The sequence below is a fragment of the Haliotis rufescens genome, unplaced genomic scaffold (assembly GCF_023055435.1).
Source record: "Haliotis rufescens isolate VD_foot unplaced genomic scaffold, xgHalRufe1.0.p SCAF_137, whole genome shotgun sequence".
Taxonomy (NCBI): Eukaryota; Metazoa; Mollusca; class Gastropoda; order Lepetellida; family Haliotidae; genus Haliotis; species Haliotis rufescens.
In genome coordinates this window covers 391,194-411,047 of record NW_025963821.1, presented here as the reverse complement: position 1 = coordinate 411,047, position 19,854 = coordinate 391,194, and the positions used below count along the sequence as shown (strand labels likewise).

Here is a 19,854-nt window from a genome sequence, read left to right as displayed (position 1 = left end):
GACAACAAAGGAATGTTAATCTGCATGTCTACGACTTATTGGTCGTTTTAGATGTTTCAGAAGTATTATGCAACTCCACGTTGGGCGGTTCAGTTCTTGTCAAATCGTACCTTATTTTACTTTACATGTATTATATCTGAGGTAAGACTGGAATAAATTAATTATCTGTCTGTCTGTCCACAATCTGACTCCACACGACTTTCAGAATGTGATGACGTTTACAGAAGACATGTGTTGACACTGCCATGATGAATTCATGGTTCTTGGATGTTTCAATATTTTGCTTGGTACTGGTACAGACGACTGAAGGTTTTGCGGAGCTATCCCATCTGTTCAGTTTTTTAAGTGATGTGGCCTTTCAAGGTAGACTGTCTAACCACTCTACAACGGAGGCGGTCGAACCTCGTGAGAACTGAGATGGAATACAGTGAAAAGTTCTGATAGCCCGGCAACCATGGCCTACTGAGGATTAACGTTATTACAACTGCCAAACAGTTTCAACAAGCGTATCTCACGCCAAATTACACGTGTAAAACATATACGGCTATATAGAACTTATCACGCGAGTGTGTTTGGGGATGGTAAATATCCTTCATTAGGAATAAACATTGTGTCAACACGCATGTTGACGGGGAAATAGCTCTCGGGGGAATAAAGGACAAAATCGACATCACCGTCCCGGAACGCTTCATGCACAACATGTAAACAATAAACAACTATTGCACAATGAGTGGAATACCTGCTCTGACAACACAAACACAGCGATGAGCGGACCTTCCAGCTCAGGCAAACATGAGGTGAGCGGAGCTCAAGCTCACTTCAGGACGTTTCCTACGAGCGGCACATCCTGCTCGAGGTCGTCCCTCAGCACTCGGAATACCAAGCCTGCCTCACACCCTAGTAACAGTGTAATGGTAGCACAATTATAGTAATGAACAACAATGGAAAGACAATGACGTTGCTCTGGACATGGGACTTCGGGATGGGGTGGTTGGGTGGGTGTGGGGTGAGCAATTAAGGCAATAAATGTCATACTATAAATAATAGTAATTAACGGGAAGTGATAAAGTAGCCCAGGTTGGCTGTCAGTCAATATACAATGAAATGTTGGTGAGGATTAACAACGGGGATGAGCGCCTAAAACTTAATGACAATTAAGTTATGGAGACATGGCTCCAGGGTAATTTGCCTTTGGAGTCAAATGTACTTCAGAAAATGGTAGTCGTAAATCAGTCGCTATGACGATTGCATTTTGCGAGCCTTGGCGAGCTAAATACATAGTGTATATTCCTGATACAGGATATTTACCATCACAAAACACACAAACGTGATAACCTCTTCATCATATAATGCCATTCTTTAGTCATGGGCTTGAAAATCGCTTTCCCTCTCTCACAAACATTGCCTAAACATTGCGAGTTTTCCTGGAATGTGATCATTAATATTTTTTACATCACAGGGTGTGATGTGTCAGTCGGACAGTGACAGTACCCAATGATGTTCCAACTGAAATCTGTTTCTCATACACTGGCGAAGCAGCTTATATGCAAAACAATTTTTGTTTTACTTGCATTTCGCGGCAATCCATCCGTCTGTCGGCTAGAGTTTGTCAAAGGGAAGCTACTCTAACCCTAGTCTATGAGACGTCACGGCCACGTTCAGACGCTGTTGACAGTCGGCCTGTCCTGTCATAACGTTAACAAGTGCAATCATATGTTCACACAGCGACAAAACGAAACAAGGTAACAATTCAAACATAATTCGGCTAAATCCAGCTATTTTTATTTGTGGACTAGGTTTCAAGCCGCATAGGTCTACAAGCACATACATTGCTACTAATCCCGCTTGGCTAGGCCTAGTGCCCTTCAAAATTGTTTCAAAATAAATAAAACTTATAAAATGCCTTAGCTACGTCACAGATAGACACTGATTTTAAGTAACTTCGTGCATATTGTGTGAAATGGGGACACATTTTCCTATTCAGAAGTTAAATGAATGGAAGTTTGCCTGCACATTAAATCGATACTTGTCAAGACTGAGTACGAACAGTGATGCCGTCAATATTTGTTTACAGGCTTGTGGCCCTTGATCAATTCTTTTCATTTTAGTGCATCTAGTGGGCAATGGGGAAAGTATTCTCAAACTACTGAAATTACGTGAATGAAACTTGACAAGCTTATCAAAGAGATACTCATCAAGACTGAGTTCGAAATATCAGATTTCTCAAGACATAAAGCCACACACATCTGTTCTTAAGGATGTATAGGACTCTCTTTTGGAGTTAACATTAACTGCCATGATATTCTCTTCTCTATGAACAAACAAAATTCTAATGTGCCCCAAGGCGGGGCACAGTGATAAGGCTGTTTTCTTGTTGGTTCTTTCTTCATTGTCCCTAATGTGTGTCGTTCAGTAAATGTCATAATATAGAGTTTCCTTCTTGGATAATTGAGTTTTATCTTTAAAAAAGGGAAAAAACTATACAGTCTCAAAATGTCTTTTTTTAATGTTTTATATCACATTTGTTAAGTTTTATGGTCGAAGAAACCAAGTAATCTGACATTGACATCCTATTAGCTGAGTTGTTGCACAATTATTGTCCCTACTGGTTTACATGTCACCCATCAATCATGCTGAATATCGTGTACAGCACTTTAAGTAAATTATTTAGGCTGTATCTCATAAGAATGCTTTAAAACCATCGTCAAACAAAATTGAGATCTGTAATCCAGCCCCAGTCAGTAATATGATCTCACCTTCAACACAGTCATCCTACATTGGAAGTCAACTTATATTTTTTATCTCCATCCATAATAAATAACGCCAGCGCTTGCCTCCATCACGCGACGTAATGGATCCCATTGGGCAAGAGTGAGTGAGTGAGTTGGTTTTAACGCCGCTTTTAACATTATTCCAGTTATATCACGGCGTGTCAGCTTGATGTGGGAGGAAGGCCCGAAGTGATGTAGGTCTGAGACGTTTACTACTTCGGTGAAACCCACGAGCAAGGGTATGGTGCTGACAAACCTAGAAACGTACTCGGGGCGAACCAGGATTCGAACTCACAATCATAGGTTTCTGGCGTGCCCAAGGGACGCAGCTCTGCACAGCGAATCGCGGCGCCTTAGACGACTGGGCTACCCGTGCCCCCCATTGGGCAAGAAAGGCATACAGTGGGAAAACTATATGAACGGACCACTGAAAACCAGTGATGCCAGCGAAAAGGGCAAGCATGTTCTGTCCTGCTGATAGCACCTGCGACTCACACAAGTTGCATGAAAAGTGTATGGTTTTACAACAGTACTCCTACCATTCACACAAACCAGACAGTCTGAAATCCAATCCCACGGAACTAAAACCGTTATGTTAATTTTGAATTACGCCTGCTGTGTACAAGTGCAGAGATGCTTCTGCTTGTGATGACAAAATGTTGAAGAAATATGTTCGTTTTGCAAACCGACTGACCTAACGACCGACTCACTCTTTGGTTCTGTGTCCTGGGTCCAAACAGGAAAGGATAGATGAAACTCGTCAAACTATTTACTATTTATTTAATGTGATTTTATTCAATAGATTTAAAATGTATTTACATACACGTAGATCCAGATACTGAATAGTTTCTCAGTGGTTTCTTTGATTCCCAAGCTGGTAGATAGATGAGTTGAAGATATTTATTTATCTAGACATGTTTAAAAGAAATGAGGTCATTATACATCTGCAACTTATGTTGAACGTTTTCAAAATATGTCCTCTCTCAGATTTAACTAAGGTAGTCCAAAACTTCCAATACATGTTCAAAGAGAAACAGATCAAAGAGTGAGTGAGTATGGTTTTATGCCACTTTTAGCAATATTCCAGCAATATCAAGGCGGGCTGACACCAAAATTGGGCTTCACACATTGTACCTATCTGGGAATCGAACCCGGGTCTTCGGCTAGCCGATCAAATGCTTAACCCACTAGGCTAGGAGAGGGACACAATCAATAGCCACGGGAATACCTACTACTTATCTCAATGTTTCATCCCCTAATTTAACAAGATACTGTGAGTCCTGAAATCTAAAATCCAAACACTGGATGTAAATTCAAGTTAGTCAGTTCAGAGCAACGGAATCATTGAAACTGGAACAGCACACTGGGAAGGGGTATGTCAGTTAAATCTGCGCAGGAACGCAATCTGGAGCTTCTGGAAACAAACTAACAACACTAGAGATCGGCCTATAAACAGAAGAGCAGGAGGAGCCATCATCAGACATTATCTCTTCATTTTTTCTGTTAACCCATCTTCCCGAGTTAACTGACTATAAAAGTCCAGTTTCCCGAGGCAAAGGAGATTACTGACTCTTGCCGAACTAGGCTGGAATTCCCGGGCTCGACCGTAGCGCCACTAGTGGTTATTATGAGTTATGTCCCTTCTAAGCCTGTCCTATGGACCAATCAGATTCCACCTCTCGTATCACTTGCAAAAACATGAAAATACTTGGAAAATATGTGTTGACAACGAGTTGGCGGTGCACATGCTTTGCAAATCCTGCAATCGACAGAAATCTGCAGTACATTTTACAAACCGGATTTCGATTTCGGTGCGCGATTTTGATTGGACTATGCATAGACTCGTTAGCCCAGCCAAAATGTAACTCCATAATACCAGCCTAGTTCGGCAAGGGTGGAAACTGGACTTTTATAGTCAGTTAACTCACTTGCCCTGGGAAGATGCTGTTAACCCGAATCGAATAAAGTTTTCATTATAGAGATAAGTTAGTGTCTTGCATTATGTGACAAAGCGCGGCCCAAAAACTGTTGTTGTTAGTATAGTTTCATATTGATTTCACTAAAAGACCATAAATAAAACATAATCTTGAAGGAATTAAAGCTGACTTGGAGAGAAAGTAAACTGCAGAAATACATCATCTTACTGTTGACACACTATTGAATAATAGAACATTTAATAAAGAACTTGCCTAAGTGACTAAGAATTAATCTCCGAATAAAAGATGACGAGTACCTTTTAGCACAGAATGCAGATGAAACAGCACTCTGACAATAGGTCCCTCTCAGCACTCTGACAATATGGCCCACAGAGCACCCTGACAACATGGCCCACACAGAACACTGATAAAATGGCCCACACAGCTCCCTGACAATATGTCCCACAGAGCACCCTGACAACATGGCCTACACAGAACACTGATAGCATGGCCCTCACAGCACCCTGACAACATGACCCACACAGCACACTGATAATATCCCCTCTCAGAGCACACTTACAGCAGTCCCTCTTAGCACCCTGACAACGCTCCCTCTCAGCAACCTGACAACAGTCCTAGACAGCACACGAATAACAGCCCCTCTCAGAGCACACTAACAGCAGTCCCTCTCAGCAACCAGGCAACACTCTCTCTCAGCAACCTGGCAACAGCCCCAGACAGCACACGAATAACAGCCCCTCCCAGAGCACCCTGACAATAGGTCCCTCTCAGAACACACTGACAGAAGTCCCTCTCAGCAACCTGACAACAGCCCTACACAGCTGCCTTACAACGGCCTCACACAGCACACTAATAACAGCCCCTCTCAGAGCTCACTGACAACAGTCCTTCTCAGCTGCCTGACGACAGCCACTCACAGCACCCTGGCAACAGCCTCTCTCGACACGCCAGCAGCAGCCCATGACAGCACCCTGACAACAGTGACAGCAGCCTGACAACAGCCTATGACAGCATCCCGACAACTGACCCTCACAGCGCCCTGACAACAGACTCTCACAGCATACTTACAACAGCCCATGACAGTAACCTGACAACAGACCGTGACAGTACCCTGGCAACAGCCCGTGACAGTACCCTGACAACAGCCTATGACAGCATCCCGACAACAGACCGTGACATTACCCTGACAACAGCCTATGACAACATCCCGACAACAGACTCTCAGAACACACTGACAACAGCCAATGACAGTACCCTGACAACAGCCCATGACAGTACCCTGACAACAGCCTATGACAGCATCCCGACAACAGACCGTGACAGCACCCTGACAACAGCCTATGAAAACATCCCGACAACAGACTCTCAGAACACACTGACAACAGCCCCTTACAGTACCCTGACAAAAGCCCATGACAGCATCCCGACAACAGACCGTGACAGTACCCTGACAACAGCCTATGACAACATCCCGACAACAGACTCTCAGAACACACTGACAACAGCCCATTACAGTACCCTGACAACAGCCTATGACAGCATCCCGACAACAGACCGTGACAGTACCCTGACAACAGCCTATGACAGTACCCTGACAAAATCCTATGACAGCATCCCGACAACAGACTCTCAGAACACACTGACAACAGCCAATGACAGTATCCTGACAACAGCCTATGACAGCATCCCGACAACAGACTCTCAGAACACACTGACAACAGCCCATTACAGTACCCTGACAACAGCCCATGACAGCATCCCGACAACAGACTGTGACAGTACCCTTACAACAGCCTTTGACAGTACCCTAACAACTGCCTATGACAGCATCCCGACAACAGACCGTGACAGCATCCTGACAACTGCCTATGACAACATCCCGACAACAGACTCTCAGAACACACTGACAACAGCCCATGAGAGTACCCTGACAACAGCCCATGACAGCATCCCAACAACATACTCTCACAGCTCCCTGACAACAACCTCTCACAGCATCATGACAACATCCCATGACAGCACCCTGACAACAGACTCTCACTGCACTAAAACAACGGCCTTTCTCGTTATGGTAGCAGTAGCCTATGACATCACCCTGACAACATACTCTCACGAACCCTGACAACAGAATCTCACAGCACCCTGAGAGAGACTGTGATAGCACCCTGACAGCACTGCTTACCTTTCTCCGAGTTCGGGAACCGGGCTGCCATAGCTATTATTATGTTGAAACACAGCAGGGTATTCGTGATCATTGCTCGAGCAAAAACCCACAACAACTGGCCGACAGTCGTGGAACCACCACGTTATGGGCGCTAATCAATACTTGTTAGGATCCCTACAACAATTTTCTTAAAGCTTCTGAGTAGGCCTTTCAAACTACCAATAGTAAACCCAAAAGATTACATAATTTGCATTAGAAATATACACCTGGAAATTCATATCTCATGGATGAGTCACTTTTCTCTGCGGCCTCGTGTAAAATCGATAGAACAGTATCCGATGTTGTTTTCTGATTTCAAGAGGCAGCAATAATAAAGAAACCAAGGGTTTAAATCTGAAATATTTATAATAATAACAATGTTTGCATTATGAAGAAAGCTGTGACATATGTACTCAACACAAAGTGGAAATTGCTATCGTTGCAAAATAAATACTAAACTGCTTCAAACCACTCTGTATTGTCGGAATCCTAAACCAATGTCAGAAGATGCAAGGTTGGGACCTTGACGGGCTTTCCGTATCACATTCGCTGGAATACAAGATCATCACAATATCTTTTTGAAAAAATAACAAAATGAGAACTGTTACTATTGCAAAGAAACTTAATGGATGTTGATGAGAAATAAATATCCCATCTGATGTTCCTCCTTACAAAATGTGACTGGTCACATATAACTCCTGGAACACCATAGTGTTAATGTTTCTAAATGGACACAGCTTAATCGTTTCCGTGAAGCTGGTATTCGATCACGCAGGGCTTGCATTTGAATCTCTGTACAATCAACCCAAAGGTTGATCGGCTTACTGACGTTCCTGATCCCAAACAATGCTTTCCTGATGAACTAATGAAAACAATTGAAAAATGTGTTCCAAAGTCCTCTGCAATGCCACACATACCTAAACTGTGATTTAGCGATGCTTGCCAATAACCTGGGAAGGTTAGGGAAAAGGCAGAATGTTATTTCCGTCGCCAATTTGAATACATTTTTAATTTTAAACGCACATCTTGACGAAATAATGTGTCAAAAATGATTTCACAAAGTCTAATGTCCATGGTATGGGACATGGTCCAAAAAGGGAACTTAGTCTAGTATTCACCATCTTAATACTTGGGACCAACTACTAACTAATAAATCAGATGCTGCTTATAAACTTGGTGAAACTTTGAGTGAGCACTCTTCCTATTCTATCTATGTACCTGTTGTCATCAGCATCAATTTGATACAATATTTTTCTGATCATTCGACACTCAGCTAATAGCTGTTTGACAACCATTATCAAACTTGACAGGGGAAGAGGAGATTGCATCAGAAAAGGTCAGTGAAGAAGTGGAAGTGGTTGATACTAGTTTCTTGGCGTCTGAAAAGGAGATATCATCTGCACACTTTATTTTCAGAATCTGGGTCTGTGTTGACATGTGATCACCATTGCAGTGTGCACATTTGATGGTATCCATACAGTCTGTGCTATCATGGGCCTTACTGCAACGAGAGCAAACTAGGGTATGGCGACAGGCTTTTGCTTAGTTGGGGGTAAATGTAATTTGATACATATTTGTTATTAAGATGCTGCCACGATCTTTTCTGTTGAAGTAGTTGTTTTACCTAAGATGCACCTTGATACACCAATCTCTGCTCTGTATTCTCAACATGATCGGCTTACGTTGATTCGAAGATTGCTGTCTCTTTGCACACTCCATAAGCAGTGAACCAGACCAGAGAGTAGTAACATTTGTCATCGTACAACACATACCTACATTTGAATTTGAAACTACAAAAGGATTGAGTTTGAGGGGCTCACCAACAACCCCTTGAACAACCAGAAATCGTGGACAAGAATCAACATTTTGAAGAAGATATTGCAGTATCTGTTTCAATGTGCCTTCATTTATTTGTTTGTCGGGAACCAGTGAATTATGGGGTAGCTATAATGCAGAAAGGAAATTCGACACCACTACTCCCCATCCACCATGTTTGCTACTACTACTACTAGTAGTAGTAGTAGTAGTAGCAGCAGTAGTAGTAGAAGTAGTAGTAGTTGTGATTGTCAAACTTCAACATGTTGGTTTTTGGCGACTGATGTGGAAAAACCCTAAGTTCCTTACGTGTATTCAGCAGCTACAATTTATAAAACCTTTTCTCTTTTTGTTAAATATTTTATCTTTCAATTCATTAGACATATATCTGTAACACAGGTACATGAGGTATATAAGTGTGGCAATTCAAAGGTTCATGAAACATGACCAAGATATGGGCACTATACATATTTTAATACCACTATTCTTCATTGCAATAATTTGTTTTCATATATTTTTCAATATTTTTTGTTGAAGAAAGGAAAGTATATGGGGTTTTCTTAATACTTGACTGGTGAATGTATCGTTTTGCAAGAAGAAGTATAGGGTTGAAATGAGAATGTTTTTAGCTGTAGCAAAGTAAGTTATCTATACTGGTGAAATGAAAATCATATGCAAGTTTCGTGTTCAGGTACCACCATTCCAAAAACACATTCTACATATACATGGTATACGTTTTGAGATTCAGAGCATATACTATCATCAATTTTTTTTTTCAATCATTACTTTTAGGTATAAAGAGCTATATTTATGAATATGTAGTGGAAATGAATTAGTTTTACATCATTGGTACACATTTTACAATTAGTAAAAACATTATCCCACAAAATGCTTTGATTAAGATTTTCGCACACATCAGTGAAAAGTTAGTGGAAGCTATGAGTTTATCACAAAATAATCTGGAACACTTTGTTCTTATCAACAAGTCTCTCAACATGTCTCTTTAAACTAGCTGTGATTCAAAATCTGCCATTCATTTTTTTGTCCATGATTTAGGGATACTTATTATCAAGTAAAGTACCTTTTGATTTGAAATTTGTCTTGCAATTCTTCAAATGTTAAAGATCTGTTGTTGCTACATAGATCTTTTAAACAATCAATATCCTTATCAAACCAATGTTTTAAGATGAAATTATATTTAGATCAGTGATCGAACAATATTGGTTCTGATAAAAATATCCTCAACAGTTTGTTTGTTAACTTTATGTTTTCTGTAATAATTACACCAACTATTAAATATATCCATCCAGAAGGGATTTGTAAAAGTAAGAAACTGAACAATATTTGCACCCAACAAGGAAAATATGTTTTGACTGAAAATTCTTCAAAGTTGACAAGGTCGTTTTTGTAAACTTCTCCTTAAAAATGAATATATAAATCAACGAATTAATAAGTTTGCAGGTTTCAATCATTCTCAGACCAGCTTCTTTATTTTTCCTATTCAAAGCGGATTGCTTTGGTTTGATATATTATTCCATATGAATATATTGAAATAGTTTATTAAATTTTCCAATAAAACATCGGGTGGGTTTGCAAGTGCTGATGTTGATTGAGCCAGAGTCTTAGTAAATGCGATTTTACCTTTTAATGTCAATGTGTTTTTTCTTGCTCCCCAATAATCTATTAATATGTTCGAATTTTTTTCTTGTATTTATTACCCGTAGATCTTGTAATGTGGGACTAAATATTATTCCAAAACTTCAAAGTTTGCCTCATGCCAGTATATTGTTGTGTCCTAACAGAGGTTGGTGCAGCTTCCTGCCATTGAACCTACCCATATAGCTTTAGTGATGTCTATATCTTCCTCAAGGCCAGCGTGTCTGTAAAATATATTCAAAATATCTATGCAGCTCTAAGACACTCTTCAGAGCCATCTTAACATAACTGTGTATCATCTATATATTGACCTAATTTATACTCCACATCGTTTATTGTTATTCCTTTTAAGCCTTTCTTATTCCAAATCATTATTAAGATATTAACCCATTTCATGATATTTGGTCTGAAACCAAATTATTTCATAACCAAGTCAATAGATAAATCGTTTGGAAACTGTGTCAAAACCCTTTTCAAAAACAATAAGTAATAAAAGTCCTGCCCTATTGTTCTCTTTCAGCTACACACATGATATCATACATGCTTCTATCATTTCCACTCATCCATCCATGGACAAGATATAAAGCCGGTTTGGTTACTATGAATTAATGTATCGAACATTTCCTTAATTCTGGTTTCTATACAAGAGCTTAAAATTGTTAAATTGGTCGCCTGTTTTTTTCAGAAACCTCCTGTCTTTGTTTCGTTTCAGAATACATGTCATTATTCCTCTGACTATAGTTGAGATTATCTGATTAATCTAATTTTTGTATATTTACCTAAAAACCCATAAACCTAAGTCATTCCAAAAGAATGAAAAACAATCGTCTGGGGACACATCCAGGCAAGGGCTTTTGTGAGTTCAAACATTTCAACAGGTTTTTCAATGCTATCCGCAAGTGATTATAGACACCATCTAATACTTGTCTGATTTCAAAAGAGTTGTCCATATTAGAACTTCTAGATGAATACAGGATTGTGTAAAGTTCTTTCTGTTCAGACAGTATTTTGTATCCTTCAATGACACCTTCACCATTGGCATATGTTAAATTACCAGACCCGTGAAGAATACAGACCAGTTACGATAGATCTTCAGCAACCAATGTGTATGGTAAGAGGCGACTAACGGGAACGGGTGGTTAAGCTCGCTGACTTGGCTGATATCATGTCATCGCATCCCAATTAAGAAGATCGATCCTCATGATGTCACTGGACTTTTTGTTTCAGAATTGATTATTCACAGACTGCCTTTCTTTATGTGGAGACCCGTGAAGATTCCGGGGAAGAATAGGTCTTCAGCAACCGACGCTTCCTGTAAAAGGTGACTATGCTTGTCGGGATAGGGTGGTCAGGCTCGCTGACTTGGTTGATGCATGTCATCAATCCCAATTGCGTGGATCGATGCTCATGATATTAATCACTGGATTGTCTGGTCCAGACTCGATTATTTACAGATCGTCGTCATATAGCTGGGATATTGCTGAGTGCGTCGTTAAACAACAAACCAACCAACCTATAGCTGGAATATTACTCAGTGCGGTGTTAAACAGAAAACAAATACAAGTCACCTCGTTGTAATGAAGGCCGGGAGTCAAATACTACCACGCCTTACGTAGCAATAGCCATGACACCACAGTGTAATTTTATTTCCAATAAAGAACGGCTGAAACGATGAAATATACATGTAAACACCTGTGCACAGTGAATCTCACAGGCAATATAGTGTGTAAAGAATATCCTGTCCCCATTTTTTCAGAATTTGCAAAACCAATTTGAGCTGTTTATGTTTTGATAATGTTATCTGGCATTAAGGCATAAGAAAATAACGAAACAACTTTATTTACACCGCCTCTCTGTGTTAATTTTGTATTTACCACATTTTGTCCTCACCTTGTTAATGCCGGGGAAGATTTATATCTACGATTATAATCTGTCCCATGCATCTGTTACTTCTACGAGAAGGTGCCAAAGTTCACCGAAAATCATTTTAGCTTCATTAGAGGATAAAAAAACTAGTCACGGCTGCTGTCAGTGGTCAGTTGTAATCACAAAGGCATCCGGTCATTAGAAAAACAAGCCAAGTGCATAGGTCAGTGTCAAATACAAAATACAAAGGTGATTAGCTGCTGTCAGTGATAATAATATATATTCACCCAGCAGTGACAGTGGTCAAGCTTCCGAGATGGGCTACGGAAGGAATTTAGGGACGATGAGCGATCCTCACAATGAAAGCTTGTCTTGACTTCATGAAGATAGGTGTGAGACAGAATGTGTGAGAGATTAGGCACACGCGCTCTTGACCCACTTGTCCAATGCTGTAAGACCCTATACAATGCGAGACCAGTCTCGCTGTTTGTGGAAGTTTACACCCCACTGTAGCATCTAAATACTAGTAAAGCAACCTCCTGACTGCTTAGATTAAATTGCACAACATTCCCGACGACGAGCCACTGTCCAAATACAATGCAATGAGTTTCTACCGAATCTCAACAAAATCAATGTAACTCAGTTACAATCTTTGATAACCAATAAAATACTTTGAAACATAAACACGCTAAAATTTTGAAGTTTCCAAAATACTTTTCAAACAAGCAATCAGTTCTACATCGCATACATTCAAGTTCACACACATTCAACTTAACGTGTCTCCTGGTGGTAACGAAGGCAGGGAATCACAGTACACAGGATGTTATAAGTCCTTTTACGCGGGCTTCAGTGACTTTGCCCAAGCACGCGAAAAGCAGTGTTCTATACCAGGAATTGAAAATCCACAATAGGCCACCCTGATTGATTAAGTATTAACACAAACTGAATGACGAACATTTTCCAATAAACTCAAACAAATGTATAATCTGATCTAACGACTTTGTGTAAAACAAAAGTGGCATAATACTTTAATTTAAAGGTGATATTTAGTAAGCATTAAGTTTGACATTGCTAACTAAAACAACCCGATAGTATACAAGTAGTTCTGTCTTAATGTACTGACACAATATATACTCTTAAAAAAAAGAAACTTGACACCGACTTTCAAAATGTAATATAATGCGATTGTTTCAAAATAGGACAAAGAAACCATAATTGAAACACTGTTTGAAGATCAATGTACAAAGTTCAAAACATTAATCGTGTCACCTAGACAGACACACGTACACGATACAGTTAATGTCACAGGGGTACAGAAAATGTCAGTATCGGTTGTGCCCACCACGTCCATCAATCACCGCTTGACATCGACGACCCATAGATGCAATCAAGTTGTCAATAAAACTCTGTTGCAAGTGCTGCCATTCATGCTGAAGTGCATCAAGAAGCACCGGAAGGGTTCGGGGCAGTGGATTCCTTCTGCGAACGCGTCGATCCAACTCGTCCCACAAATGCTCAATCGGGGACAAGTCTGGTGACCGGGCTGGCCAAGGTAATGGCTGGATGTTGTTGTGCTGTAAGAAGTCCTGACAAACACGAGCAATATGCGGTCGAGCGTTGTCCTGCTGGAACTGTCCGCCATGAACGTTGACGTGAGGAAGAACGTAAGGCTGTAGGATCAAGTCTCTGTAACGCACACCTGTTAATGCAACTGCCACATGCACGAGAGGCGTCCTACCTCCGTGATGAATTCCGGCCCATACCATGACACTCCCGCCGCCAAATGGGACAACCTGCTGCACACAGTTGGGGGCGTTACGTTCACCCCGACGACTGTAGACACGTGCGTGCCGATCAGCACGTGTGAGTAGGAAACGGGACTCGTCAGTAAACAGTACATTTCCCCACCTTGCACGTGCCCACCTAACCCTCTGTTGGCACCAAAGCAGACGGTCCGCCAAATGACGTGAGGTCCATACATGACGTCGAACAGGTCTTCGTGCAAAAAGTCCAGCCTCCCTCAATCTGTTGCGTACCGTTTGATCTGATATTCTGCGTACCCCAGGGATCTGTGTGGTTGTAGACGTGGCTGTGGTAGTGTGGTCTCGGAGGTGTCGCAGCCGGATGTATCGATCATGTGCTTGGGTTGTCATCCTTGGTCTTCCTGACCTTGGTCTGTCGTCAACTCTGTTAGTGTTGTTGTATCGGGTCCACAGTGCGGAGATTGTCTGTCTGGATACGCCAAAGTGCCTGGCCACTTCTTCATGAGTTGCTCCAGCTTGTAATCCCCCAATGGCGTTGTTCCCTTGAGCTGCATTCAGTCTTGGCATTCTGTCGCCGCCTCTACTGCCGTTATAAGGACTGTATGAACAGCCGTTGATGTTGATGTCTATACCCATTCAGCAGGGGGGCCTGCATGCCTAAATGCAGGATCCTGTGCTGCACGTTTTTTACAGGCGGTTGCGTTTTGATGAAGCTGGAAAATTGATCCCCAAACAATACGTTTATGTGCTTTGCATGTGTTTTCGCGAATTATAGACACATCATCTTTCTGTTTGAGTTATTTGGTTCTCATTTAATGTAATTTGTTTAGATATTTGGCAAAAAATGGTTTTACATCTATGCCAAGTTGTTGGTTTTGTTTAAGAGTATATATCGCGCTTGTTTCATATTAATATAGTTAATCTGTGGTTGGGCTGATATGTTTCTGGGTATGTTATGGATCGACATGACATCTCCTTCACACAACAAGGCATGTGTCTTTTCTTGTCCCATCTCCACGGTATATCACGGTTACACTGGTTGATGAGGCTTGGTACTTAGTGACAGAGAGTTAAATGTAAGAGGGATAAATGTGTATGTGAAAAGTTGCTTATGTCTAAGATCTGCATCACTTCTCACGCCATGCCATAACTAAAATGCGTGTCTGTCTGTTGACATTCCATCCTGATGAACGATGATTGGATAGGCAGGTTCTGCAGGCATTATTTGGTGAACATGTTCAAATCACATTTCACACACAAACCAGCGTAACGTATTACAGTCACTATCGTTCCATACAGACCCAAACATCCGTAAAAGGATCTGGACACAGTCCTCGTCCTGGCCTTCAAATGTAAAGGCGGGCTCCCCTTTGTTCCAGTTCGTGTACGTCGGGACGGAACCGTCAGTCCATCTGTAAACGTTTGACCTGGTCGTGTCCCGCAGTCCAATCCAGGGCCGCTGTGAAACACCCACTGGAGGGAATGAGGGGCAGGTGTGACTGACGGGAGAGTGAGACGGAGGGTTGTGTGAGTGGCGGAATGATGTGAAGACGCGACAGTATCGAGATTTTGTTTTTCTGGAGGATGGATGTGACTGACAGAAGTGTGTGACTGATTTGTTGGTGTGATTGACGGGAGGGCGTGATTAAACTTAAGGTTTTGTGTAAATCACGAGAGGTTGTGACTGACAAAAGAGTGTGATTGACCGGAATGTCTGACTTATTGGTTGGTATGACTGACGCGACTGTATGACTGACGGGAGAATATGTTTTACAGAAGGTGGTGATTGAACTGTTTGTAACTTCTGTTACTGTGAAACTGATGGGAGGGGGCAGACGAGGGTAATGACGGACAAGAGGCTGTGATTGATTGGTTTGTGTGACTGACACATCTTTTGTTCCAACTATATTCCAGCTATATGACGGCGATCTGTAAATAATCGAATCTTGTCCCCTGACACTCTAGTGATTGACATCATGAGCATCGATCTACGCAATTGGGATACGATGACATGAATCAACCAAATCTGCGAGCCGTACCACCCGATCACGTTTCTCGACTCTTAGGACAAGCATAGTCGCCTTTTATGGCAATAATTGGTTGCTTAGACTTGGATATTGTCGGATTTTAGTCTCACACATGTTGAAACCAGAAACCTGTAGAATTCAGAAGCTGTGCTGTCAGTGTCACTTACTTGTCTTTTCATAGTTGAAATTGAACAAGCCTCTGACGATGTCCTCTTTCTCCGCGGTGTCTATCTTGACCAGTGTGGCGCCGTCAGACCTGCACATCTCTAAGGCTCCGTCCCATGTACGTCCCACATTGTATCTCTTCAGATGGATCTCGCCCCCCTCAACTGGGAAAGTCGTGTATCCCTTTTCTTCAGCTGAATGTTGAAGATGGAACTCACTCACATAACGAAACAGTAATAGGCCAACTGACTGCAAATATATACTCAACAACAAAAGTTCCCGTGACACCAATATTTTAGTGCATTTTTCAAACAATAAAAGTTTGGTTTTCAATATTGTAGCACATGAATGGAATCAAGTCACAAAAACGCAGCTGCTACGGAAAAGCATGCATTCTATGCACAAGTTGACTTTTATGCAAGCCCCATGCACTTCACTACCCAGGAATTGGTATAAACACATGTGCGTTAACAGGATTCCATATGCATTGTTTAGCATCGTGTTGACAACAACCACTCAGAAAAACAACAAAATAACGCAATTATTCAACATTACAAAATGCCATGCCTGTCCGAAAATGAACGTCTGAGAACCATTGGTATGCTTAAAGCAGGATCAAGTCAACGTGATGTTGCAAGACAATTTAACGTCCACAGAAACACCATTTGGTGTTTATGGCAACGTTGGCATCAGGCGAATGCAGTCAGAGACCATCAACAGAGTGGCAGGCCACTCGTTACCAATCATCGACGAAATCATCGGCTCTGTTGTTCTACTGTTTTTGCGTCGTCATGAGAGAGAGAGAGAGAGAGAGAGAGAGAGAGAGAGAGAGAGAGAGAGAGAGAGAGAGTCATGTTCTAACTCTCAGGCACAATATAATAATGATGATTAAATGATTGAAGACTGAACAGAGTTTTATATATGTAAGCCCAAAACACTTGGAAGACATGTCGCATTTTCAGGTAAGGTTTTATCTCCTCTCATAATATGGGATAATGATAGCTTTTGACCACGACACAGGAGACTCCCAATTATCATATAGAGAATTGAAAACAAAATTCAGAAAAGATAATTGCCTGATAATTATAACATTTTGACAATTCTGTAATCTTCCAAAGCTTGAAGTTTCTTAATTGTAACATGTATTTCAACCTTACTTATTCGTTCATCTACTTTATCAGTAAAAGGCGACCAATCAATTTGGTCAGACGGGATATAAACATCGAAAGCTGAATCGTTGATGTGGTCATTTCGGCCTGTGAGTGAGTTAGGGAGTGAAGAAATTGTCTCAACACATTGTACGCCTGCTGGGAATCGAACCGGGTCTTTTTCCTGACAAGCTTTAACCAGAAGGCTGCCCCACCCCTATGGAACTCTGAACTAGGCAAACGGATGCATGTCATAAGTAAAAAAGATGTAATTAGGCTATTACAACAACCTAGGTATACATTGTACCCATCCAATCATTCATTTCAATCGTCTAAACGACATGGCAGTGGAGAACCAGAGTTATGATCCAGAATAGATCCTTAGAAAACTATGAAGGTCGTAAGAGGCTTCATAATGGATCGGGTGGTTAACTTTCGATCCACATTTCAGACACCCTTACACATTAGCATCAGCTGGTTGGGAATAGCCATTGGAAATTATGTAACTGATATGAGTACAGTGAAATGAGATTCCACTTACTGTCCGAAATTGCATATCTATATGCATCATCTGAGAATCGGCCCACTGACACAGGACAAATAATCCATCAGGAAAGAATGTTTCCGGTACACAATGATTGGGTAACCCTCATAAAGTCATAGGAGTGATGTGAGCCTGATGTGCTTGAAAACCTGTGTTTGGATGTATCCTGACAGAATCGTTGCACATCATTACAACATTTGCTACCGATGTTTGCACCAACTGCATGCACGTCCAACCCTTCAGTGTTTGACGTTGATTAGGAAGAAGCAAAGGCATGCTAGAAACCGGTGGAAACGAAGCGCTACTCACACACTCGAAATGCCATTACCTGTGATTCTGAACCTGTTTCAATCCCGTGGACGAACCCTAACCTCAGATTATCTCCCGTGGACGCTCCAACAAAACCCTTATCTATGCATTTCCCTCCCTGTTTGAATCCCTTGGACTCTCCGACAAAACCATTAGCTGTAATTCTGTCCTCTTTGGATCCTGTGGATGCTCCAACAAATTCTTACCTCTCCTTTTTTCAAGTTTGAATCCTGTGGACGCTCCAACAATACCTTGACCTCTATTTTGTTCATGTTTGAATTCCGTGGACACTTCAACAAAACTCCTGCCTATGATTCGGTCCTTCCTTGAAGCATGTGGACATGACAGTGATCGGATCCTGTGGACGCTCCAACACAACCCTTACCTCTGAAGCTAACCCTGTTCGGATCCTGTGGACGCTCCAACAAAACCCTTATCTCTGATGATGACCCTGTTTGGATCATGTGGACGCTCCAACAAAACCCTTACATCTGATGCTGACCCTGTTCGGATCCTGGGGACGCTCCAACAAAAACCTTACCTCGCATGCTGACCCTATTCGGATCCTGTGGACGCTCCATCAAAAACCTTACATCTGATGCTGACCCTGTTTGCATCTTGTGGACGCTCCAACAAAACCCTTACCTCTGATACTGACCCTGTTCGGATCCTGTGGATCCTCCAACCAAACCTTACCTCTGATCTTGACTCCGTTTGGATAAGACAGATTCTCAAAAAGAACCCTTGCCTCTGAATTAACCCTGTTGAGATCCGGTGGACGCGCCAACAAAACCCTTACCTCTGGTGCTGACCCTGTTTGGATCCAGTCGATGCTCCGACAAAACCCTTACCTCTGATATTGACTCCGTTTGGATTCAGTAGATGCTCCAACAAAACCCTTACCTCTGATCTTGACTCCGTTTGGAATAGTGGACGCTCCAACAAAAAACCTTACATCTGATGCTGACCCTGTTCGGATCCTGGGGACGCTCCAACAAAAACCTTACCTCGCATGCTGACCCTATTCGGATCCTGTGGACGCTCCATCAAAAACCTTACATCTGATGCTGACCCTGTTTGCATCTTGTGGACGCTCCAACAAAACCCTTACCTCTAAAGTTGACCCTGTCTGGATCAGGTAGATTCTCAAACAAAACCCTTGCCTCTGAATTAACCCTGTTGAGATCCGGTTGACGCTTCAACAAAACCCTTACCTCTGGTGTTGACCCTGTCTGGATCCAGTGGACACTTCAACCATGCACCGACCGAGCACTTCGCCGCTAGTCGCCAGCGTTGTACACAGGCGATGTGATGAATGCCCCCATCATACAGCTGCGGTTTCTTCTCTGCAACGGTAGACATTTTCATAACAAACAGAAAACTTGAGAAATCATGTCTCAGAAGCACAGGTTCCACATACAACACTTCCTATTCTGGTGCCCGGGACTGCTGAGAGGGAATAGTTGGTGTTTTATTTCTCGTAACCACCTGTAGGCGTGAAACCCATTTGAAACCAGTCCACACAATCTTGACAAACAAACAAACAAACAAACTACACGAGAACTCGGCCTTGAAGCAGAAGTTTAATTCGTCTGTTAATCCGAATATACATGAATTATAGCCTCAAGATTTAGATGGGTCAATTACTCT

The 19,854-nt window shown here is 41.8% G+C and overlaps 2 protein-coding genes across 2 annotated transcripts; one reads left to right on the top strand and one right to left on the bottom strand.

The window, feature by feature from the left end:
* The first annotated feature begins 792 nt into the window (after nucleotides 1-792).
* Nucleotides 793-6,830, top strand: LOC125378976 (ice nucleation protein-like). Its single transcript, XM_048395003.1, has 2 exons — nucleotides 793-797; nucleotides 5,690-6,830. Exons 1-2 carry the CDS (start codon nucleotides 793-795, stop codon nucleotides 6,828-6,830), a joined length of 1,146 nt encoding a protein of 381 aa, XP_048250960.1.
* Nucleotides 6,831-15,254: 8,424 nt separating this feature from the next.
* LOC124126684 (C-type lectin-like) lies at nucleotides 15,255-19,566 on the bottom strand. Its single transcript, XM_048395002.1, has 4 exons — nucleotides 19,419-19,566; nucleotides 18,590-18,655; nucleotides 16,206-16,397; nucleotides 15,255-15,484 (listed from the first exon to the last, which is right to left on the bottom strand). The coding sequence occupies exons 1-4, from the start codon at nucleotides 19,564-19,566 to the stop codon at nucleotides 15,255-15,257; spliced, it is 636 nt and encodes a 211-aa protein (XP_048250959.1).
* Nucleotides 19,567-19,854: the final 288 nt, after the last annotated feature.